Source organism: Anopheles merus, chromosome 2L, assembly GCF_017562075.2.
Source record: "Anopheles merus strain MAF chromosome 2L, AmerM5.1, whole genome shotgun sequence".
In the NCBI taxonomy this organism is placed as follows: Eukaryota; Metazoa; Arthropoda; class Insecta; order Diptera; family Culicidae; genus Anopheles; species Anopheles merus.
In genome coordinates, this window is record NC_054083.1 from 49527012 (window position 1) to 49552981 (window position 25970).

At 46.6% G+C, this 25970-nt stretch overlaps 2 protein-coding genes across 6 annotated transcripts; both read left to right on the plus strand.

Annotated features, from left to right (window-relative positions):
- On the plus strand, positions 1 to 25194 carry LOC121593529 (protein draper). Of its 5 annotated transcripts, XM_041915972.1 has the most exons (14): positions 1 to 205; positions 1333 to 1705; positions 15739 to 16643; positions 17172 to 17467; positions 17551 to 17797; positions 17870 to 18340; positions 18477 to 18622; positions 18907 to 19329; positions 19576 to 20286; positions 21991 to 22374; positions 22458 to 22571; positions 22837 to 22872; positions 22985 to 23299; positions 23872 to 25194. In XM_041915972.1, the coding sequence occupies exons 3-14, from the start codon at positions 16462 to 16464 to the stop codon at positions 23877 to 23879; spliced, it is 3333 nt and encodes a 1110-aa protein (XP_041771906.1). In that variant the 5' UTR covers positions 1 to 205; positions 1333 to 1705; positions 15739 to 16461; the 3' UTR covers positions 23880 to 25194. The 5 variants fall into 5 exon arrangements, with proteins under 5 accessions (XP_041771906.1, XP_041771903.1, XP_041771904.1 ...); XM_041915969.1 differs by having other exon boundaries at positions 22985 to 25194; XM_041915970.1 differs by having other exon boundaries at positions 15743 to 16643; positions 22985 to 25194.
- On the plus strand, positions 4589 to 5573 carry LOC121592367 (solute carrier family 25 member 35-like). Its single transcript, XM_041913767.1, has 2 exons — positions 4589 to 5303; positions 5374 to 5573. Exons 1-2 carry the CDS (start codon positions 4589 to 4591, stop codon positions 5571 to 5573), a joined length of 915 nt encoding a protein of 304 aa, XP_041769701.1.
- Positions 25195 to 25970: the final 776 nt, after the last annotated feature.

The following is a 25970-nucleotide window of genomic DNA, read 5'->3' on the forward strand; positions in this document are numbered from 1 at the left end:
TCGAAAACAAGGAAAAAAGCAACGTCAAACGGAAACTAACACTCGACGCGCGCGGTTGTGTGTCGATCTCATCTCCGTCGTCGTACGAGCGCGTCGCATTAAATGTGTAGAGGAGAAGATATAAATGTGTTTGAAGTGTGTTTTTATTCCTAAAACAGTGTTCAGTGTTTCAAGTTAGGCTGGTTAGGCGCTCCTTCAATTGTTGGTTAGTTGAGCAAAATCTTCTCCACACAAGCAATCGCCGCAGCATCCGTGGCAATAACCTCGAAACATCTACCGCACCGCTTTGTTTACCGAAAACGCTACGCTGGAAGGCAATTATCGTGCCGTGAATCGCGCCGAAAATTCGTGTGTCAAACCCACCATTCTATTGCGGTGTTGTGGGATTAACCGCCGACGGGGTGATTTTGCTGGAAAGTGTTAATTTTTCATTAGAATCCACACAAACGCACACACAAGCACGGGTACGGGCGTCGTTAGAAATCGTGGGTTTTACCGCCGTGTGTCCTTTTATTATTTGACCACCAATCACCGTGCTGAGGTGTGCTTTTATAGATTGCGGGTGTGTTTTTTTTTTCTTCAACGAGCGAGCAAATCGGACACGGCATAACTTTCATTTCCTGCTGTATATTTAGAAAACGCATACACGACCTACAAATTATTCGGCAGCGTTTAATTTAATGGCGTGTTCTGGATGCGTGTGCAAGTCTCCCTGCCCCTATGTCAGCTGCAAGTACACACTGCTGCAATTGCAAAATTCTGCATCGCCTGCTGCTGTGCCTTGTGTGAAATCTTCCGTGCTCAACTGGTTTTTGTGTTTGTTGGTGCAGACAGGGGGGCAACAAGTTGGAAGGTGGTGAAATAGAAGCTGCCAACGGCGAATTATGTTTTTTAAATAATCATATTCAACATGTAACTTTGTTAAATACAAAACAATTATTGGGACTTCCTTTTTTTTTCAAGCACAATCATGCCCATCAAATTATGTTTCAACATCCTTTCGGTTTGTTTCCCTGTGTGTGCCGAGTTTTTGCTGATTTAAATTTCCACCCCATTCAAGCGTGTGGTGTCTCTTTCTTGCACACGCTGTTGTTACCTTAGTTACCCGCCTAAGGGGTGCGCGAGCGTGCGCCCGTGTCGATGTGTGCGAGATAGCGCAGCCAATTTAACCTGCGTCGTGCGGGAGTGTAGTGGTGTGCGTGTGTGTAATAATGGTGGTGTGTGAGCTAATAAAAACCTGCGGCATAGACAAACAGGCAAAGAATGTGATGTTGTTGCTCAGCCCTCCCCATTCACCCTTGTTTTCTTTCCCGTTTTACTTGCTTTTTATAGGTGTGTGTGTGTGTGTGTGTATTTGTTGCTATGCTGTACACGCAGCTGTAGTTCAATTTCGTAAATAGTGAAGTGAAAAAAAGCAACACCCTCGTGTGTGTATGTGTTGGTGGAAAGTGTTTTGCGCACATGTGTGATGCGTGGAGCTGCTCCACTGGCTTACCAAAGGCCTGGTATGGGTGTGTGTGTGTGTGAATATATTTGACGTTGTTCGACCGCTGGGCGGCACGTTTTAGGAGTTGTTTTTACAGTGTTTCCTGGCGCGGCGTTCGAGCATGGTTTAAGGGTGTCGTCTTCCTCGGTTGAAGAAACCCTTTCAACATCCCAACAACAACAGTCCCAGCAGGCCAAAGGCAGCACACAGTCGCGCGAGGTAAGTAAACTCTCTCTCTGCTCGTCACCCCCAAAAGCACCCCCAACCTGTTGTGAAATGCAGTTGTTCAAGAAGAAGAGAAGATAAAAGGAAGCTTTTAAACCCGAAAGCACTTCAGTGAGGCATATCTCTCTCTCCTGTTGAAAGGAAAAGGTAAAGTTCAAAGACCAAAATGTTCTTGCACTTTTGCCTTTGGAGGCAACAAATGGTTACTACGATTACGATTGTGTTTTGGGAAGAACGAAGCGTGGCATCTCCCTCTCACTCACCGTCGCTTCTCATCCTTCCTGTGAGAGATATTCACCCCGATGTACTCTCGCCCTTAACGACCGGGAAAGCAGTGCATCGTCCTCCTCCACTGTGTCCTGTGATGGCCGTACAGGCCATGCGCATGATGCAATCGACCCGGGGACGAACGGCCACCCTCAATGTTCCAATGTCAGTGTCATCGTCTTCTTGCGTCGTCCCGCTTCACGCCAACCATTTCCACTGCGCCCAAAGAGGGATGATGCCGTATCGAACTACTCGCAGCATCCGATAGCGCGATAGTATGAAGAGAGAGAGAGCGAGAGCGTCAACCCGTTGTTTATTTTTGTAACTTTTTACAACAACGAACGAGAACGGACGACGCGCTCAGTCCATGTGTGTTCTGCTGCTGCTGCTGCTGCTGTGTGTGTGACGATCCGTTCAACCTTGAGATTAATTGGGACGCATTTGCATCCAGCAATAGAGCGGTGGTACGGCTCATGCCGTTTGAAATGGTAATTTCAAGAGTTTAGATATTCTTTGTCCAACCAAATCCTTCTCCAACTGAATGCGAAGGGAAGTCATTCGTCCTTAGAAATGCCTTCAACACTCTCTGGTTCATTGCCTTCTATTTGTCTAAACAGTGTCCGAACTGTTTGTAAAACATGTCCAACAAATTCTAAAGTCCTCGTTTAGAGCATTGCCGTCTTCCACCAGCCGGCCTCCACCAAAGTGTCAGAATGTCCCTGACGTCGTCCTCTTCCGTCAACGGCACTGCGTTGTGGCAAACAAAACACTCTCCAAGAACGTGATAAGAGCGCGTACTTTCTCTTATCGCCACTATTCTCGCCTCCTTTCCCCCACACATGACTGACGCACTGCTGACATATTGGTGGTGACTTGCGTCTGTCAACAAACACAGTCATGGTGGTGCGCCTGTTTTGACATGCACTGTTTGGCTGGGCCTTCTCCCTCAGGGCGTTTCATGGCATACTGTGGCTGTGCACTGCATCCGAGTTAGAGGCCAGACAGATGCAAGCAACGGCACTGGGGTGCACATTGTGCACTCTGGGATGCAAACAAAAATGGGGACACAAAACGTCGTCTGCGGTAAGCGAAGCATGCAACGCGACAAAAAGCCGTAGGATGTGTGAGGTTTCCAATTTAAATGATGGAGCACGAGAAAAGGCCCCTTTTGTATCGTACGAAGAGGAGATTTTCTCCTTTTGCTGCTGCTCTGTGGTGCGCTGAATGTATTACGGGATTTAATTCAAGGTGCAAAGAGAAGGGAAATGCTGGAGGTAGAACTTCCCAGTGCGGGTCTGGGATGAACAGAAATGGTAAAGGGTTCGGAACTAAAATCGTGTGGGCTAATGAAGCTCTTTAAGCCGGAATTGAACTGGTTTATGCCGTTCAGTGTTCCACAATTTCTGAATGCTCCGAAAGGCCCTTCCTTCATAACTTCTAGAAGCAAACTTCCCCCAATAACAATGATAACAGTTTTATCAACCAAAGTCTCAAGCCCTCGTCCTTGGGTCGTGTGGGATCTTATCGACAAAATTCCTGAAGCAAGAATTATCAACCAAAGCTTGTACAATGATTGGATGGAAGGAAAGCAAACAAAATCATTAATGCAGCATGAAAGCGACAGGTTCCTCTCCCGGGCCCAATAACCGGTTTGAACTGGTTTTCATTGTTTGGGTGACTTTGCCGGCTCCCTCCTGGGTCTGAAAAGGAACACGGGAAGATCAAGAATGACGCATTAGAAAAAAGGACCTTTGTTCGCTGGAATCAGAGAATCGAAGGCAAAGCAAAGGGCCAATGCGATGTACAATGCACGTACATTAACCCCTGAACCGAGCGAGCTTAGGGCAGGTTAGGTTTGGTAGGTTCGTTTTCAAGGTTCTTATTATAGGAGATTTAATTTCTTCGATTCTCCAAAATTCCATAACGATAATAAAATATAAATTCGTGTTGTGGAATTTTAGGCCGCTTTGTGTCTTTGACTGGGAGATTCAATAGCAATCTTCAATAGCTCTGGCTGGAGCAGTCGAATAGCAGGACGTGTCGATGACGCCGTACGTGAAAGTATGCATCTTTCGAGAGAGAATGTGTGTGTGGGAATGATCGTGGGATGATGACTGGAACTTATTTTTGCACGCGAGGTCATTTAAAGTGGTTGATTTACGGGATGAAAACAGCACTTGGAAGTACTTGCAACAACCATAACCAACGTCTCGCCGCCTGCGTTCATTTGCGTTTGGATTATCCAGAATGAATGGCACAATTCTGCGTTTGATGTGACATAATGTGCTGAATGTGTCGTTAATTTTGTTGAAAATAATGTAACAATTCCACCAGTCGAAAGTAAACATCGGACTATCGCGTACGATAAGATAAGCGAGCGACCTGCAACTTCCCAGGCAGGCCTTTATCCAGCGCGCTTATCGCAACCGGCCATTGGCTGCTGGCCATTGCCGGTGCCTTTCCGTAACAATTCAGACCAGTTTAGAAACTTCTTTGTATCTCGACTCTTTAGGCAGTAGTGTGGCAGCCCTGTCTAGGAGGACCGGCCACTGGGTTTTCAGGCCCTTTCCCCGTATCCACGCGTCCACACCCCGAAACAGACAGGCAGAAATGGAGTTTCTGCTCGGTGGTGCTTCGTCTATGTGTGCCGTACTGTTTACGAACCCGTTCGACGTGCTCAAAACCCGCCAACAGCTCGAGGGTGAGCTGATAGCGAAACAGAATCTCAAGGAGCGAGCGTACAAGGGCATCCGCCAGTCCGTCCTCACGGTAGTCCGGACGGATGGGTTGCGCGGTCTGCAGAAGGGGCTTCCGGCAGCCCTACTCTACCAGTTTTCGATGAACGGTGTCCGGCTGGGGACGTACCAGACGGCGGAGAATCTCGGCTGGACGAAGAGCACCAGCAATCCATCGCTAACGCCACTGCTTTCCGTGTTCTGGGGCGGATGTGCGGGTCTTGCAAGTGCTACCGCATCCTGCCCATTCTACGTAGTGAAGACACAGCTCCAGGCCGTCACTTCGGGGTCTTATACGGCACGGTTTCAGCATCATCACAGTGGGACAGTGTCAGCTTTTGTGAATATCTACCGGCAGAGTGGAGTTCGGGGATTGTTCCGTGGGTATACGGCCACCCTAGCCCGACTGGTCGTTGGATCCTCCGCCCAGATGTCATCGTTCAGTGCGTGCAAAGAGTTCTTCCTGCGCTATCAGGTATTCCAGGAATCGATTGTGCTGACCGCGCTGGCGAGCAGTACGGTGGCGGGATTTCTGACCAGTGTGCTAATGTCACCGTGCGATGTCGTCACGACACGCATGACCAATCAAGGTAGTGTTCTCGGGAAAACGTCCCAAAATCCTGAAGAAGGCTTTAAATTCCGCTCTTTGTTTCTATACAGCCGTATCTGCCAATGGAAAGGGCCTGCTGTACACCAACATCTTCGATTGCTTCTTGAAGATCTACCGATCGGAAGGTATCCATGGTTACTACAAAGGATTCGTCCCGATGTATCTGCGCGTTGCTCCACACACGATGCTTAATCTTACCTTCTGGGAGTTCTTCAAGGGTTTGCACGACCGCTACGGCAAGCAACATTGATGACAACGGTGAAAACAACCTGTCTCCAAAATGCTCGATACAACATACATTCCCGATCATACAGAGATTGATGTAAAAAAAGACACACACTCAAGCACAGTGTTGCTTTGCGGCTTATCTTATCAGCAGAAGACATTCGTAGAAGGCTTGGCTTTCGTGGAGGTAGCACCACGGCAACCATATCAGCTCCACTCACAATACGAATTGCATGCAATGCACACGCCCCACACCTGCTATCAAATAGCGACTTCTTGTCGGTGCAAAACAGGAATTCATGTGTTCCAGCGTGTTCCATTAGATCGTTGAACGATAACATACTTATACCTCCCGTGCACAGAGCTTCCAATGTATCTAAACTACACTGCAACGCAAGATTAAAGAAGAGTGCCTTACAGAACAGACAGACAAACAGTCTTCTTACCCGAGAGCGCTTCAAAATGATGACATCACCTCCTGGGCGGGAATCGAGTTGTTTGGAAGTGGCTGGGTCGCTTCTCTAAGCCACAACAAACGACACCCTTTGTATGTTCGACACACATCGGGGCATGTGTTACACCGATGTTAGTACTTATTGGTTATTATTGCAAACTTCATGTTTACAACGGTCGCTTCGGTGGAAGAGTCAAGTCTATCTGGAGCAATCAAGAAGGGCCCGTACACACAGTTAGACTCATATCGATAAATTCGTTGAAAAAATGGACACCAATCAAGTGCAGCAAACGCTTCTTGCTCGTCCTATTTCCCACTTGGGTGTTTTGTATTGGCAGTGCGACAAATGGGATAGATACTGAGAACCTTGGTACGCATTCGTCATTGAATCACGACCTATGACGACTTCTTCGCAAGGTCTTGATTGATTACTTCAGGCGGATTTAGGTGACTAGGTTAGTGTGGTTAAAGCAATCGAAGGTTGAAGATCAATTTGATGGGAAGTGTTTTTTTTTAATGCTCACGATCATCCTAAACAAGTTAAAGTGGAATTCGAGTGGTAAACATCATTTACTTTCTCTCACTTTCTCCAAGTTATTCGCATCACCCAAGTGTCGCGTCGTGTGCCAATTTGGCAAATCATCGTTCAGTTTGCTCGGGTCGATCGTCATGCCATGTGGCCGGCGTCTCATGGTCATCATTGTTTTGCAAGCTAGCAAAATCAATTGATATCGCTGAATTATTGAAAAGTTTCCATCCTTCTTCGTCCACCACCGCAGAAAAGGAGGGTTGGGCAGGGGAATAAAGTGACAATATGATCGATCGTTTCGGATGGAGAAGTGTCACTGCAAAACCATTTACGGCCAGTAGAAGTGATCCATGTTCAAAGCCAGTTAACCCACATTTTCCATACCCGTGTTCATGGGTACATTTTAAAGATTTCAGTAGGTAAATATGCCGTTCCGTTTCCCATTCTGCCGTTTAGCTGTGGTTGCATATGGGTGCAATTTAGCACCCTCTGTTCCGGGTGACACGCTAGCACAGCGTGAAAGAGGAAGAACGGAAACCGGGCTTTCCCCGTGGTGTTTTCGTTCCGTTCCGGGCGCCTGAGACGCCTTCTTACTGTGGCCCGGATTATTTGCTACGAGTGTGTGTGTGTTTGTGTGCCTAGGGCTTAGACAGTCGCAGGGGTCATACAACGGCTTTTTGGTGGCGGGTTGGCGCTGGGGTGCAATTACCTTTCGCCTGCCCCTATCCGCATAGCAGTTGTCACAGTGGATACAGTGGTGTGTGGCCGGTTTGACGCAGGTCAGACAGGGGATAGCAGGAAAGTGTATGTATTCTATTTCATAATATACTGCTGCAGTGAGAGCGCTACTGAGTAGTGCTACCGACGCAGCCAGAAGTGGATGGGCTTCATGTTAAAGATCACCTTGTACTAACCGATTTCTTGGAAAAGCTTGCCGTTTAGTAGAAAAAAGCTGACGTTTTGAAATCGGAATAGATTAGATGGCCCGCGTGTGCCGGGCCATATTTTGTGAAACTTTAACGATGTTAGAACCAAAGCCTGTATCGTGACGTTGATGCAGCAACACAATGCTTTTGCCACAACAGCACAGAGGGAGCCAGCAAACACGAACATCCCCAATTGAAATTACAGATGCATGTGGGAAAATAGTTGTAGTACATCGCATTCTAACCGCACAACAGGTTTGCATGTGTGTCGATCGGGGTTTATTGTTTCACCCGGTCCGATCCGCCTTCAACTCTGCGTGTGTGTTGCTGTGCCTATGAACGTGTAGAAAGCGATGCGATTTATGCGCATTAGGAAACCCTGCGTGAGGCAAATTATCTAACACTCTCACGGCCCTTTTTTCCGACCATGGCGACCGGGAATTCCGTTGCAAGGCCATTCCCCGGTATCTCCCACCCCTTTCTACGGGTGGGAAGGAAAGTGTTTCCAACCGTCGCTTTCTTCCTCGCACATCCTTCCCTAAGTATGTGGGTCAATATTGAAATCTCCGTCTCTCTCTCTCTCTCTCTCTCTGTGTTGAGAAAGTATTGTATTTGCATCATCCATATCCACGTGAACGCTATCAGCGATCTGTTGGTAGTAATAAAAACCGTCTCTCGACGTCCATCTGTACTGTGATGTGATTACATCGCTTTTTGCTTCAGTAGTCTGCAGTATGTGTGTCAGATTAGGCAAAAAAGGCACAAACAAATGGCCGTTAGGTTGTTGTGAGGAGGAGCGAAAGTGGTTTGTAAGGAGAGAGTTACGCGAGAGCAGGCACTCTGGTGCGGTAAAATCGTCTTTAATGGAGCTTTTTGTGTGGGATACTATAGTTGCTTGCTTAATTACACGTGTGTGTTTTTTGTGTGTTAAATATACGTTCAAGATCAAGCAAAAGCGAAAGTGGGCTGAAGTGAAAGAAGCTCATGAAGAGTGATGTAAATGACGTAAGTAGAGTGAATGAGTTATTCTATAAGAAGTATGGAAGTATGGCCAATCTTTTGGATACGTTGCCTCAAATTAGGAAGTATTAAAAAAGAGTTACAATTCTGGTTGTACGGGGTCATTAAAATGTCGTGTTCAACGCCCCAACCCATTGCAAGCCAGTGGATCTTACAAAAGTTTTGTTAAGTCCTTTAGATCTTCAATCTCTCTTTTGCTATTATTTCTATCTCAAGTGTTCACGCCAATCTGGTGGTACAGTCGTCAACTCGTACGACTTAACAACATGCCCGTCATGGGTTCAAACCCCGAACAGACCGTGCCCCCATACGTAGGACTGACTATCCTCCTATGGTAACGTCACTCTGAAAGCCAAGCACTCTTCACTAGTTGGTACAGGCATGCCTTGACCGACAACGGTTGATGTGCAAAAGAAGAAGAAGTGTTCACGCCATTCACAAATTTGAAATGGTTAAGTATTGAGTATATAGAAAATGAGTGTCTGAAAATTTAGCAACAATTGGATTGGTATAATTCTGGATTTGAGCATGATCTATAATGACTACTTCATGAAGGGATGGTAAGAAAAAAACAATGATAAGCGTTAGAGGCTCAATTGTAGCAGATGAATAATGCCACATTATCGTAACGTGTAATCTGTTGTTTGCGAATGTAATGGGAATGCACCGTATGGATGTCATCTATTCCTATCTCTCATGTTCTATCCCTCTCTCTCTCTCGTTCTCTCGCTCCATGTAGAAAGCAACGCCAACGTTGATAAACAATTCATGTCGTTGCATTTCCGTTCCGTTGTGATGGCACGATGCACGGTAGCGACATGCTTCTCACACGAATCGACGGTTGCGTATCAACGTGCGCACATGCATATTGTCATATAAAGTGTGCATTCATGCAGTAAGGATGAGGCAGATAGGAAAGAGAGATAAAGGGAAATGTTTTATAGAAAATTAATAGCTCACCAGCATGATCGTTTGAAATTGGTACATGCACACGAATAGATTTCTAGATAGACAGTATGCCTTATATGCAGCCCACCTGTCGTCCAGTGGGTGTAAATGAGCAAATGGAGCAAACAAAATGTACCTAAGGAACGCATTTGATTGCCTTTTGCTTGACCATTAGTCGATTGGTGTGTTATCGATCGGTAATTACCTTGAACTTTCCATCACACATTCGGTACCCGACATTGAACGAACTTCCAATGACATGACACATGGAGTTAACACATGGTGAACATCCATGGGAGGACAATTTATGAATCAGAAGTATGGAAATGTAGTTCGGCAGTGAAAGGGATTATTACAGAACCGTACACCAAACACACCGGTAATGTTTACACGAAAGATTGAAGTTGAATAATGAATGATAATATGCTGTCAAAGGTCGCGTGTTGTTTAGTGAAATCCGTTTGTTTGTGTGGTCTATTTTGTTTATTTCTTTTTAGTTTCGGTGCTATCAGAATGCACTGACTCATGCCCAGGCAGCAAGTGGTGCGCCTGATTCATTCAGTCCCTTTTTTCAGTTGTTTATTTCCCATTTCACAGAACAGTCGGTCGTTGCAGTTTTGTTGTTTAGCTTGGCTGATTATGACCAAACAGCGCTGATATGACACTCTTTCTGCGCTCCCGTTGACGTGTTTAAGGCTCTACAGAGGGGGCAAATACGGCTCCGAATAACTGGAGTTCATTTCACTTTTGGGCGAAAGGAAGTAACATCTTCAACGGTTTGCCGACCCAATCAGCCGTTTGCGAAATTGGCGCTGAAAGCCAGTGACCTAATAATAAATTGTATTTGTGAACAACGCGTCGTGCTCCATTAGTTCTAATGTGTCCAAAAAAGGCAACGGGAAAGAGCGAGAGAGAAAGAGAGTGAAAAACGGTTGCTAGTGTTTATGCTGGTACTGACGATTGAAGCGGCATCTCAATGTGGCATAAATCTCACAGCGGAAGATCATTACTGTCGGCTGCCAGTGTAGTTTGTTCGCTGTTGTATGCGTGAAACATAAATAAATATAGTTTTTTTTTCACCAGTCACGACCGGCATCGTTTGTTCGATTGGCGCCCAGGCACAAAACGAATAAAGTCATTAGAATGGTACAATCAGTTTTATAGGGGCTTTCCGGTTTCTGGTAGAACGATGTGTTAATACAGGGGTAATTAATAAAATTATGCGTTTATAATCAGAACTGTGCAGTGCACTGAATACGGAAGAACAGAAAATGTATTCGATAAAAACGGTCGATTTAAAAATGCTCCAACTCCAGCTGAGCACGCGAACAAATTGCACTCTTTAGTAGGCTATGATGAATCCATCTGTCCAGCTGTCTACTCAAGTGCCCTGCTTCCTCAGTCCGGTCTGAAGTGTTGATCTCTCAGTGTGTGTGCGTGTGCCTTTACTGTGTGAAAATGTATAATTCTACAAACGGTATGCATTTCCCGCTTTGTGGAATAGATTCAAGTACGACCGTATTGCGTGAGTGAATAAATTTCGTGCGTGTGTGTGTGTGTGTAGGCCACATATAAATAGCCCCAGTTGCTATGAAAATAGATTGAATAATACATCCTCAAACACTCGGCCATCCGACTGAGTTGATGCACGCTTAACTCTCGCATGGAGCATCATCTCCGCTCTCGGCTTTCGTTGTACTGTTAAAAAGCAAAGTTTTATTACCTTCCTTTGCAGTGAACGGTGCCTGTTCGGCAGAGCAGTTGAACCTTACCATTCCACTACCGAAGCTTCCGGCTCGCTGTACCAAATGTCGTGCAATTAGAATTCCAATGGTGCTGGAAGTTTGCAACTGCCGGACTGGCTTTACGGCTGCACTGAAGGAGCAGGTGCACTTTTGTTTGCAGTACTACCTGAGTCGCTTTATGTCGCTTGTGAATTGGACGGTTTATGTGCCGGTAATGATTGCCTATTTCGTTATTTGGAAGAATCAATCTCTTCTGATCATTTTTTGTAGCGTCGAAAACAGATTCCCGCAACTGAAATTGTATTCCCGGCTTATGGATCCACGAATTACTATATTTATCGGAGGAAAGCATTGATATCTTACTCCGAAGATTCATTGCAAAAGCCAGAAGAGTCAAACAGAGAAGATGTTGTAAGTTTGAATACATCTCGATCCAACCGTTGTGAAGATTGGCACCCTAGCCAAGGTTGTGTTCCAGTGCGAAGAATCCCACAGGAGAAAATTAGCTGGTCGAAGGTTTTCCGAACCGTTTCCAGCGTTACTAGCCGGTTGCTACGATGCCTACTGCTCGTATCCCTCGTCATTCTGACTGTGCCACTGTGGATGATTGTTGGGTTCATCTACATTGTGGAGGGTTGTTTGATACCCTAGACAAGTTGTCCATTGTGCGAGCTGCCCCCCAGCCGCCAGTTGCATCCGGCAATCTTGGGATGAAATAAATATTACTCCTACAGATTTTACATCCCACGTGCTCGTCGCAAACGCGACTCGAGAACACTAAACAGATGTTTCGACCAGACGCAGCGTGTGCTTCGGCGCACATGTATGATTCAGGAAAAATTCCACGTAACTGAGAAAAACGTTCAAATCACCGACTGGTGTTGGCGCGCTTCAACTGGTCAGATGTGTGTGTGTGTTACGCTTACGCTACCGAGCGGGCAGCGAGCCTGGTTGCCTTAAGCCGGATGCTGATGAATGAGTCTACGCCTCTAACCTTTAGGGCGCCAATTGTCTCTCACCCTGTTGCACGCGGTCAGAAGACAGATGAATGAGCGAAAATGCTCGCTTCTGAGAACAAGCTGGTGCCATGTCTGGTGCCAAAAAAAAGATGAGCGACATGAAAACCGTGACAGATGTAACCGGACTAGCGCGGTTCATGTTGTTTTTGAAGGTGCGTCGTCGTAGGGTGCTAAGTGCAAAGACTTGTGTCTCTGCGCCGACCAGTAGTAGTAGCTGGGCCTGGTGGTTTCACCTCCCTTCTCCCGCCGTTAACTTAACCACATTTATGAGTCATGCATAACACGCGCGCGAATTGGAAAGAGAGCCCGATCAGATTTTAGTACACTTGGATGCGTCATAAACAACTTCAAATCAACCAATTTGTAGCTGGAGTCCGGGTGGGGAGTGAGCATAATCAAACCCGATTTCGGTACGCTTCCAGCGGAAGGGGCCAGTGGCATATGGAATTATGTATGTGCTTGTTGGCTGTTAGAAGTGATGGGACGTCATCGGGAGGAAAGTGACTTCACTTGTTTTGCCAAATTATTGTTTGGCACATCCCCTCTCGAACGGAAAGCACATGTCATTGAATTTGGGCAGAGGTGATTGAGAGAGTGTGTGTTTGTGAGTGCGTTATGGCCACCGAAACAATGGAACCATCATTACCACCACCACCAAAGCGACATTGACTACAATAAAGCGTTAAAGTGTTAATTTGAGAATGACGCGCGCCCATGGCGAAATTTCTGCAACACTTAGACACCAACACAGTTGATTCTCGTTAGTTGTGTGGAGTAGCAATTTTGTTTTACGTTTTGTTTATACCACAAGAACTCAACACTTGAGGAATATTCTTTCTTTTTTTGTTCAAACGACGCAAATGTTTGCCTATATTTTGAGTGTGTATGTCGCCGCTCTCGCCGCTTCAAAGCTAACAGTTGAAACAAACAAAACGAGGAAGGAAAGCGAACGCTTCGCGCAAAGTTATACGACACCGATCGTTCAGCGTCAATTTACAGTTTCTTCGAGCCGCTAGTGGAGCGTTGCGCGCATTTTTTTGTCATGGAAAAGAGCGTAACATGTCGCAATATATAGGTTGAGACGATACGTCAACCAGATCGGTGCTAAATAATTAATCAATTCAGTCTTGCTGCTCGATCGTGTGAGTGTGTGTGCTGGACCTGAGGCCCGTGCTGGCGTAACCTTTCAAACGTTTTACAAAGGTTGGCAATAGCACAAATTGCTGGTAACATAATCGGGTCCGTGTTTTTGTTGCTTCCTTTCAATTGGAATTTTCTGTTATAAGGTGAACTCAAGGCATATTGCTGTTGAACTTCGGCACTGAAAGGCGGAACTGATGGCTTAAACGCACGACGGGCTCGACTAATAGTCGCTAATTTTCAATCTGAACAGAAGAGCGCGAGCAGACGGACCCGAAAATGAGCTGACATGGCCGAAAAAAACACCCTCATTGCATTCACGATTTAAGAAAAACAGCAGCAAAGTGTGTGGATTTAATGATGGCCATCGAAAAGCAGTATAACAACAACAAAAAATATGGCCCACAATGAGGTCACATTGAGTGCGCCAAAGTGTGGCTGAGTGAGGGGAGACGCAACCAAAAAACTTTTGAAGGGGGTTTGGCGTGGCGGTAAAGACAAGAAGTTCGTTTCGAAACGCGTTGGCGTTTGTGAAAGATCGTTCCAGCGGCTCTGCAGAAGTTCAGAGTTCCATGAATTAGAGAGCTCTGGCAATGTACGATAAAAGAGGTTTGCCCAAGTGTAGTTGGCCTCCGGTGGCGGTCTCTATCCAAAGCAACACTTGTTATCAATGCACCCAGCTGGCAATCGTTGCCCTTATGGCTACTTCTTCGTGGTGTCTGAAACACTTTCTCTACGGTGAGTGTTAGTGTGATGACTCGTATCTCGAACTCCGCTTGTGTTCTCAACAAGCCTATATGCAACCGGAACCAGCATAAGTGTCACCGATTGCAACACCACTGCCTCCCTCAGAACAAAGCCATAAACAGTACCCCAAGAGTTGGCCAATGCCATCGGCAGACTGATTTCAAGACTGGGCAATTCTTGAGTCATTGGCGGAGGGAGATATACTCTGGTGTGTGTGCACCATTATCATTTGTTCTGTGTGTAGAATGGGACGCTTATTTTAGGTTCACATAATCTTCCAGACAATAAGCTCTTCACAGTCAGAACTGCAACTTATCGTACATTACATATATCTATCTCTCTAGCTCTCTCTCACTCTCTTCGTCACCATTTGTGACCGTTGATGCCTTCGAGATATCGATGCAATGTACTTCTGTTGGAAACCCGCGTAGCAAGCGACAACGAGAACGAGCCCAACAAGGAACAGTTGGCTAAAGGCGTTGATTGGTGATCGTCGTCCGGCAAGCGTGCAGTGCAATAAGGAAAACAATTTACCCTCTCGGGTTCATATCGCTGCCGTGATTCATCGGCTTGAATATCCCAACCTACCAGCTGCAAAAGTAAAGCGCAAACACAAGTAGCAGAACAGAAGGGCGTACACACGCAATTGCTGCCGATAAAGTGTCCACGAAGGATCGGGTATAAGTGGTGGTTGGGTCTCAAGTTGTCACAACACACGTACACTGTGTGTGCCTTCGTGATCCAATTTCGCATGCGCAACTCTCGCGCAATGGAACGTGTTATTGTTGTTGTGTGGTGTGCCACTGTGAACATTCGCTGCTGTAATCGATCGATCGACGGACGCGATCGACGGTATGGGGGATTAATTGCACTTGGCGTTATTTTCCACTGAGCGATAGGATAGGGTTGGTCGTCGTGTCGCTTTCACGATCGTCGTTGCAATCGTTAGTCAATCGAAAGGCATTTAGCAAACGGAGGGGGAAGTGGAACAAGATAAGAAATTAGTTCTTCCTGTAGATATTCCTGGAACTGGAAAATCGATCGATGCTTACTTTGCAGTTCTACTGCGATACAGAAGTGCGCTCTATCAGTGCAAGAACAAAGGAATTGTGTAGCTCCGGGAGATACGATAGGCAATGATTTATTGTCGTCTTTGCCTTGAATTATCTCCCATGTGCGACAATAAAGCCTCTCCAAGATGATATGCTGGCTAGGCACAAAGAAACCTCAGAATCGATGCTAATTCCATTGCGTGCGTCGTGCGAGTATAGTTGCTTTATTCTTGAAGTGATCTTCTTGACAATTCTCACATGGAATGGGGTTTACTGTATTTCTGTTAAAATTATGATAAATATCTTGATGTATCCAAAAGAACTCTATGAGATTATTCAATGGTCCAACTTCCTACACGTATGAGTTTATGATTCACAGAAACAAAACACCAACCTTTACATGTACTACCTACACCCTCTCATCGCAGTTATGCTAATTAGAAGCTTCCTCTTCTCCACACACACACAACTCAATTTGTCATTCTCGCGGCAGGCATTCCGTTAGGCAGCGGATTCCGTTTCGTTCGCCCTTAGTATGTAGTGTAAACACCGCACCAATCTAACTAACTCTATTGTGCTTCTCTCTTTTGTTTCTTCACTTTCCTTCCAGCCAGGTGCAGCAGTAATTGATGTAACGGGAAGAACGCACAGTGTGCCAATTCTGGAGTGTGGCTGCTCTCAGCCTGTATCTCTCTTAAGAACATCCCGCGCGCAAACGTTGGAATGAGTTGACGATCTTACACAATCGAACACGCGTCGGTGTGACGAGATATACAGCATAGGAGAGATCTTCAAAAGAGAACAAAGAGCATCTCGTCAGGACGAAGGGGCAATCGAGTGAGACGTTTGCATACGTTCGCCGCAGTCGTCGTCATAACTTGTAGACGCGTGAACAAGTGGCTGGAATTATTTGTGTGATCGCACTAATCTTCGAGTCGTTGGTGGTGGTGTTGGTGCAGTGTGTAAAGCGGCAGCATTACAGACAGTTGCGATCGCATTACAGACAGTTGTGGAGTGTTTCTAATGCTCGAGTGTTCTCACGAGCCACTGCACTGCGAACGATGCCTAACCGGACCGCCGCCATACGGGGTTGCTAGTTATGAATGAAGTTTGTCCGCTCCCTCTCTAAACAACAGTGTACAGTGAAGCAAGCAAACCTGATCGCTGTGCACAAGTGCATTGCTCGAGGGTGACGAAAAGCAAACAAGTGAACGGATAGTAGAAAGAGAGAGAGAGATCTAAAGCTGCAGTTGTAGCGGAGTATAACCCGGACTTTGTGTCCACACTGTGTGTGTGGCTTTTCAGAACAGAATCACAACAAAATACACACACAATGGCACGAGCACGAAAGAAACCGTGCATGCAAAAGCAACCAACATCGACCACGGCTGTGAGCGGGCTGCTGCTGCTGGCCATGCTGGTGGCCATCTGCCACGATGTCCGAGTGTTGGCCCACACCGAACTCATCAAGGATGATCACCTGGAGGGCCCGAACGTGTGCAAGGAAGTGGAAAAGTAAGTGTGCTGTTTTGTGCGCTTGTAATGTGATTTACCTTCGAGGAATTAATTGCGCCAAAGGTTGCTGGCTGGCGATTAGTGTGTTAAGGTGGTGGTGGGATGAAATTACCGAACGGCAAGTCTGCTGAGTGCAAATTGCTGAATGAATGAAGGTGAAATCGGGTTTTCTCACTGGTGGCAAAGTAGTACCGGCTTTCGCTGAATAGTGGAAGAGGGTTGCAAGGGTGGAGATGCATTACGATGGTGTGTGGGGTGATATTAGTAGGTCAAACGATTGATTAAATAACGGAGTAAGCTTTAGTAACTTTTAACGCGAAGCAAAAGTGTTGAAAATAGATATCCATCTAACAAAATTGAAGTAAAAAACATTTAATGAGTGAATTAGTCAAATAAATTGCGCAACGAGCTAATTAAATCGTACAAGAACAGAGAGATCCAACACACTAACACCACATGAATCACTCGCTTGATAAAACGCACTGAACTAATTGCAACGTTTCCCCGTCTCGCCCTTCTTCTTCACAGCATAACCGTCACGATAACGACACCGCGCGAGGAAGCGTACCAGGAGCGGTACCAGAAGTGGTGTCTCGGCATACCGCCCCGCTGTTCGGCGTACCGCATCAAGATCCGGACGGTGAACGAAACGCGCACCGTCATCAACCAGCGCATCGTGAAGAAGTGCTGCGTCGGCTACCAGCTGGACGAGGAGCAGCTGCACTGCATACCGGAGTGCAAGGCGGGCTGCGTGTACGGCACGTGCATCAACCCGGACGTGTGCCGGTGCAACAAAGGATATGCTGGCAAAACGTGTAACATAAGTATGTGCCTTTTCGAAGTGCCCTTTTGCAATTTGTGCGATCACTAAAACACGGGGTTCGTTTCGCTTGCTCTTTTTCTGTAGGTTGTCCACCGAACGTTTGGGGCTCGGACTGCAAGCAACCGTGCAAGTGTGCGAACGGGGCAGTATGCAATGCGGCCGACGGTAGCTGTGAGTGTAGCCGTGGCTTCAAGGGCCGGTACTGCGAGGAAACATGCCCGAGCGATCGGTTCGGGCAGGACTGTGCGGAGATCTGCCAGTGCAAGAACGGTGGCAAGTGTGACCACGTGTCCGGGGAGTGCTTCTGTGCGGCAGGATACACCGGACCGCTGTAAGTGTTGCTTTGTTTGATTGTCTCGTTGTCTTCATCGCATTAACCTGTCCTATCTTGTGTTCTTTTTAGCTGCACCGAACCTTGCCCGGCCGGTACGCACGGTGCCCAGTGCCAGTCGAAGTGCCGCTGCCAGAACGGCGGAACGTGCGATCCAGTGACGGGTGAGTGTGTTTGTCCGGCCGGTTTCACCGGCATGGTGTGCGCCAACCGCTGCCAGCCCGGCTGGTACGGGCTGCAGTGCGCGAAGCGGTGCGAATGCTTCAACGGCGCCGACTGCGACCGGGTGACGGGCCAGTGCATCTGTGCGCCCGGGTTCATGGGCGCCAAGTGTCTCGACTCCTGCCCGAACAATCAGTACGGCATCAACTGTACCGAGACGTGCCGGTGCCAGAACGAGGGCATCTGTGATACGGCCGACGGGCGCTGCACCTGCCCGGACGGGTGGAAGGGTGCGGATTGTGGCCAGCGGATCTGTCCGCAGGGTCGGTACGGGGCGAACTGTACCGGCGTGTGTGACTGCAAATGGGACAACACGAAAATGTACGCACCGTTTGTTTTTCCGCTTCACCGATTCCTTGATTGCGGCTTTATGTTTTAAACTTTTCCATTTTCATTTCTTATTTTTTGTTGGACTCCTCCTTCGTTTGTTGTACCGTACGTGCGTGTGTGTGTGCAGGTGTCATCCATGGACGGGCAAGTGTCTTTGCGAACCGGGCTGGAGTAACAGTGCCTGCGATCGGCCTTGCCGCTTCCTGCGCTACGGACAGGACTGTCAGCTGATGTGCAACTGCAAAAACTCATCTCCCTGTTCGCATATTGACGGTTCGTTTAAATTGATTAATTTATTTGCTTTCTTTCTGTTGTCTGTTCACGTAATACTTAGGATTCACCTGTGTAAAACAGTTTCTGTTTGTGTCCTTCTTTTGCACCCTACTCACATCATTTTGTTTGATCGATTTTCACCATTTTCACCTTCCTTCTTTACCATTTCACGAACTGTTTATGTTTCCTATTTAATTTTTGTCCTAATTTATCTTTTTTCGTTTTAATATGTTTCATTTTTGACTCATCTCGCGTACGACTCCCGAAATCAACCCTAACCACAGGCACGTGCCTTTGTATTGCCGGCTTCAAGGGCGAAAGCTGCGAGGAGCCCTGCTCGAACAACACGTACGGCCAGAACTGTAGCGAGCGTTGCCAGTGCATGAACGGGGCGGCCTGCGACGGTGAATCGGGCAAGTGTGCCTGTGCACCGGGCTGGCAGGGCATCAAGTGCGATAGGCCGTGCGATGCGCAGCACTATGGACGGGACTGTACCGAGAAGTGCCACTGCCAGAACGGGGGCGTTTGCAATCCGATCAATGGTCAGTGCACGTGCCCGGCCGGATGGACGGGCGAGCTGTGCGACAAGAAGTGTTCGCCCGGCCGTTTCGGGCAGAACTGTGAGCAGCTGTGCGATTGCCATCTGGAGAACTCGCTCGCCTGCAATGCGACCACCGGCCGGTGTATCTGCAAGGCAGACTGGGGTGGTGAGTTGTCGTCAAATGTCGGGCCATCGAAATGGGTGAAATAAGTCGGCAGTGGCCCCATCAAATCCTTTGATTACTGGTTCAAATCCGGTTCGATGGACCAAAATGTGTAGGATTTCGCCGTACACTTGATAGTGTTGATAACTCGTTAATCGAGTTTACAATGGGGCCATTTGGTGTTTCCGCATAAAGACAAAAAAGCTTTCTTCTTCCGTTAGTTAATTTGTTTGTTTGCCTTCATTTTAGGCGTTCGCTGTGAGAGTCGCTGTCCGCTCGGATACTACGGTGAAAGCTGCAGTGAGATCTGCACCTGCCATAACAACTCGTCCTGCGATCCCACGACCGGTGAGTGCATCTGCTCGCGTGGCTGGACCGGCCCAAGCTGCAACGAACCCTGCCCGAAAGGGTTCTTCGGCCACGGCTGCATGGAACGGTGCTCGGGCTCGGCGGAAAGCAATCGTACCTGCAACCCCATCACCGGCCAGTACAGCTGCCCGCCCGGGTACGTCGGACCGACGTGCGAGCATCCGTGCTCGTCCGGCTACTACGGGCAGGATTGTCAGAAAAAGTGCCCAGAGTGTCGAAACGGTGCCGAATGTTCGCACATCACAGGGGAGTGCCAGTGTACGCCCGGCTGGAAGGGACCGCTGTGCGAGACGGTGTGCGAGGGCATGTACTACGGCACGAACTGTAGCCAGGTGTGCAACTGTAAGAATAATGCAAAGTGTCGGAAGAACGATGGCACCTGCATTTGTGACGCCGGGTGGATGGGACACCGGTGTGATGAGGTTTGTCCGGAAGGATTCTACGGGAACCATTGCATGGAGGCGTGCGAGTGTCCGGCCGGCAACTTTTTGTGCCATGCGGCGAAGGGATGCGTGTGCAGCGTGGGCTGGACGGGCAAGAACTGTGACGAGCGTATGACGAACATGCTGACGCAGGATCGGGTCGATGAAGGTAAGCGTTGTTGTTTGGTAGATCAATCAATTATATTATCATTTTTATAGTGCAATTTGGTATGATTTGAACCAGAAAAGGTGGTTGGAAAGGGTTGTGGATACTAACTGCTACTCATTTCTTAGCGACACGTTTAGTAGATGAAGCAAATCACACGTCAAACGATGACGTCACCACCCTAACAGAAAATAAGCCAAAACAAGCGATCGAACACTCTCCAGCGCTGTACAATCTTCGCATCGAGCTGCTAAACGATTCCGACACGCATCACCACGAACGGGAACACCACGTGCTCGCCGGTGAACACATTGCGAGCAGTCGTCCTAAAGCATCCGCAGTGTATAACGTTACGGTTGAGTTCTCACTCTACGGCAATAGCTTTCTCACGCGCTACAATAGGACTCACTCGCTTCGGCCAGGGCAGCAGATGGCGCTACAGTATCGAGACGATGGCTTTCTTGACCTCACACTTGTGCAGATGAATTCGTACGTCACGCTGGGGGAGGATTTGGTGGCCAGTAGCTCGGCTAATGTTATGGAAACATTCATCAACAGCACTAGCTATCGTGTAGCATTGGAGGAGGGGTTGACAGTGTACGTGTCTTATGTGGATCTGCAGGAGAGAAACGATTTAGAATGTGATTGTGAAGGTAACAGGACGTTTTTGCTGCGTACGGGACAGAGGATGGTGATAAGGTTGATAAGGATGAAAGGGCCAACACCGAAAACGATCGAAGAAACCACTGTAATCCATGAAGATGTGAGTGTAGATAACGATCGTTCTACAGATGCAACTAGAGTTCAATACACAACAGAAGAAACTACTGACGATCGCTTTAGAATAGTAGATGAGGTGAATGGACATGAATTGCCTGATGCAACCACATCCTGGATGGATACTGTTACTTCGTATGAACAAAGTATAATTCCTGAAGCAGTTCAAGAGGTAACAGAAAGCATTCAACCAACAAATTCAACTTCAAAAGAGACTTCTCCGGAATTGAATTCTAATCGTAATGTCCTGAAGAATAGTCGAGAAGATGCTACATCACCTCAACCTGATTTACTTGCGACTAATCCGACAACTGTTACTTCTCTGATGAGTACAATACCTTTAAATGCACAAGATCTAATTACTATTGCTGCTAACCACGCAATCCTACCAACAAATTCCACTCTAAAGGAAGTCTCAAAGGGAGATGCAAATAGCTCTAATCGCAAGGTACCGAATAATACTCAGGAAGAAAGCAAAGATGGTGGTCCTACAACCGTAAAAGCGAATTCAAGTGACCATGATGAAACAAAAGAAGAGTATTTAAGCGAATGGTTGAAAGAGTTTTACGGACTTGACGACGAAGTTGAGAGAAGAATGGAAAAAGACGATAGACCAGTAACGAATTCATCCTCTTCTGTGGTGGCCCAATCACAAATTCAATCACCAGAGGGACTATTGGGTAATATGAATGTACTTGTGCGTTTGTGTGTTTCACAATTACCCGTGCTTAATATGCCAGATGCTGTTTTATACACACACACACATGTGGAAAAATATGCTGCAATTTGCGCACCTGTCTGTGCACGTATGCGTCTCAGAGTGTGCACCATGCGTGTACTGCACAATATGTCCCCCTTTAAAGCAATATTCCTTTCCACAATCGTGACACTTTTTTCATGTTCTCTCCTTCGCCCCTCTCCTATCCCCAGGTTCCTCCAGCTCCACCGTATGGATGGTGGTGCTGTTGCTAATGTTTGGCGCGATGCTTACCGCAATGCTGCTGTATTACCGGCGCCGCGTCGCCAGCCTAAAGGCGGAAGTGAACCACGTCGTCAACTACATGACCCAGGAGCAGCCGAGCCATTTCGACAATCCCGTCTACGCACGAACCGGCGGTGGTGGTGCTCCAAACGGTGGCAGCATTGCCAGCGGCACCCTTTCCTCCAACGGAACGATCGTACCGCCGCTTGATGCACGCACTGGCCTGTTGCGCAATGTGCTGCCCAACAATTTGCGCGATGTCATGTCGGGGCGGCGTAAGCAAAATCAGGACAAGTACAGCTACCCGGACAATGAGTACGATGTGGACAAATGTAAGTAACAGGGAATGATGGTGATCATCAACACAGTTGCGGACGCTTTTGCTGACGTGTTTGTTTCTTTCCCCCTTTTGTAGCGCTTTCCTTCTCGCACTATCGGCCGGAAAGTTTGAAAAACTTTGAAGCGGACATGACCAATCCAAACTTTAAGGATCACGTGTACGATGAGATTCGACTGAAGGATTCTATCGGTAAGAGAGCGTGCGAAGAAAATCGTATAAGAAATGGTGAATTCACTCGTCGTTTGCGATTATCCGTGTTGCGCCTAACAGTATGCAATCGGCAACACACAACGAAGCATTTTCTGTTATACACCATTTGTTTGAATCATTTTCTTCCATTTTCGAACAACTTTCTAACTCTTGTTCTATAACTAATGTTCTTAAATAGTTACTTAAAGGGGTATTTTCAATATATAAATCCATTTAAATAATATATTAATTCTAACGGACGCAGCCGCTTTATCGCGGGATGCGAATTACGCCTACATTTGTAAGTTTTATCGTATAACAGTGCTTAAAGGCATTTAATTTATGTACTTACGATTTTATCCACCTTTTTCTCGCTTTCGCGGCTAATCATCTTTCCCATTTCCCTATTCCAGACACCGAGTACGATCACCTGGACTACTCTCGCCCGGGAAGCTCCCACAAAGCGCACTACTTCCGCATGAACGATGGCGCCTCGAATGGAAACGGCACAGCAAACGGCGGCACCCTTACCGGATCGATCGCATCGTCCAACGCGTACGGCAACGGATCTCCGAAAGCGATCAACGTGCTGCGTGACACTGCTTCCGCCGGTCCCATCAACAACCTGTCCGCACCGCCCACCGCCAACCGGGTGAACAATCTTCTGCCCGCCATCCCGTCCGTACCGGCGGAGGCGAAGTGTAGCAACACCGACAGCGCCAGCCTCGGTAACGATCTTTCCTCGTCCTCGAACTCCTCATCCCCAACGCCACCATCATCACCCTCCCAGCAGCGTCAGCGGCTCGTACCGGGCGGGGACGATCTGTACGTGCCGATGTCGGCCGGTGTCGCCGCCGCCACCAGCGCCGAGCACGGTTCGTCCGCATCGTCCTCCGGGTCCGAGTTTGGCGGGCTAAAGATTCCCGACCATCAGCTCAACATCAAGGAGTAAATCCGTGCCCCGTGTCCACGAAGGGGGATCCTTTTTTGTTTTCTCATCGAAAAGTCCACAGCAATTGGTTGGGATTTTCGTGTTTATGGCAATTTGCATTTGTGTGTGATATAGTACCCGGCCCCCGGATCCTTTCCCCTGTTGAGTGTTCCTTTGCGTTTGCATCTCGATGATGATCATTACGATCATCACCCGTCTTCTTTCATCAATCCCCCCGCCCCCCCTCATTTGTACACATGTAAGGCAATCATCCCAAGCGTGATTAGGAGTTGTGTGTGAGTGTTTTTGTTTTAGTTTTTCATTCCGCCGTTCGCTTCCGTTCCGTTTTTTTTCTTTTCTTTTTTTTAGGTGTTTAATTTTTAGGTTGTGCATGCAAGCAGCAGCGCGCCCCTCTATTTGCCTCAGCCTATTACTTCCTCTTCCACATATGATTGTGACTGTATATGTGTGTGTTTGTATGTATGCGTGTGTGTGTGTGTGTTTGCGTGATAGTATAATGATCGTGATAAAAGTGAAAACACGTGGAGGAGAAGCGTACTAACAATGATAAAACGGAACACATAGGCATATTATACATCAAAACCGTGCGCGTGCCAAAATATTGTAAAAGGAAGAGAGAAAGAGAGAGAAAGAGAGAGAAAGGAAAAAGGAAGAAAGTGAGAGTCACAATACAGTAAGGTTGTATACTATTTTTTAAGCAGCATTATTGAATCTCATCACGCCTGATGTTTGGTGTGTGTGTGTGTGTGTGTGTCGCCAATAGAAAATGCCTCGTGTGGCAGACAACGACCCCCAGAACTGATTTACAGCTTATTTGAATTGTTTTCATTTTCTTTTCTTTTGTTTTTGCGACACAATTATTCCCACAACGATCGTGTGCGACGGAGGACACACGCATTATTTTCCTTACTTCTTTTAGACTACTATTGAACAACGATGAAGCTAAGTTGTACACATTTTAGAAGCGATTTTATGAGTAGTTTTTCTGTCACCCCCGCAGCACAGGATCGTACCGATTCTGTTTAAAGAAGGAACACGGATTTCAAGGCGTTATAATTTGTACGTGAAGATTACAGTATAGGTGATTGTAGTTTCCAGTGGGGGCACGCCACCCCACTACTGGAGGGAGCTGGAGCAATTGAAAGTCAAAGACGATTCATAGTTAATAAAGTGCATTTTCAAGCCAATTCGGGGAAAAAAGCAAGTGAAAAGTAGGGGCAACATTTTTCTCTCCCACGTTAAGCAATAAGCAATACAAATAAGCGTAAGCAATTTAATTCGTTACAAAAAAAAGATTCGTTAAATTCGTGTGTTTTCTAAAAGAAAAGTATAAAAAGGGCAAAGATAAAACTATTTTTGGAAAGTAAAGAATAGAGTAGAGTCTAATCGAGTAATAATAAGTGAGGAGTGTTTGAGGGAACCTGGCCGAAGAAGAGAGATCCAAAATGGAAGGAAGCGTTCTTTATGCCCTCCCCGATGATTCCTTCATCGTTCGAAATCGTGTTAAAATATGATAGGAAGTTTAATAGAGAGTTGTAAGATTATCTTTAACATGTGAGGCACGTGTAGCAAAAAAGAAAAAACAAGCATAAAACAGCAATCCTGAAAAAGTATTGAACGGAAATTGGATTGAACATTATTATAATGATGAAATAAAGGAAATTAGATGAATTACACACTATTTACTTCAAAAAGTAAACGTGAGTTAATTACTCTTGTATTTCTCAATACTTTCATTTTCTTTCGTTAGTATCACACAGCTTCCTTTCAAAAAAAATGCACACGTCGTTTTGCATTACTTTTTATGGCAAACCTTTGTGTTGTTGTGTTTTTTTTGTTTCTTCGTTTTTATTTCGATTGTACCGAACCAGCAAATAGTTGTGTAGTAGTAATCGATAGTAGTAGAAGTAATAGTATTAATAGTAGTAGTAGTAGTATTAGAAGTACATCTCTCATACTGTCATCGTCTTTCGTTCGGTTGATGATTTTTTTTTTGTAGTAACATTCACCATTCAGTTTAACGCAACTTGTCCCACATCCCCCGTCTCCCTTCCATTTATTCCTATCTATATAGTTATATAGTACGCGTTTTTTCTTCATTTCTACTACTAACCTCAACTCAACTGCTTCTTACTGAATTTTGTTTTTAATCTTATAATTGAGAGACGGATCGGTTTGCATGACCAGTGGTGAGTGTGAGTGTGTGTGTGTGTGTGTTGGTTGAAATATTTACATTATCGTTCTCCTCTTCCCAGGTGCAGTATCGTAAATCAAAAACTGCTTCCAAGACGTAGAATTTCCGTGCTAGTCTATCGCGTTGCTGAAAGTGTTTGTGCAGATTGGATTGAGAAAGGGGAAACAGAAGTGAGGAAAGAATGCACGCTCACACGCTTCATTCCTCTCACTAAACTTGCTTCCGCTTCCATTCTCACCGCTTTTCCGCTTTA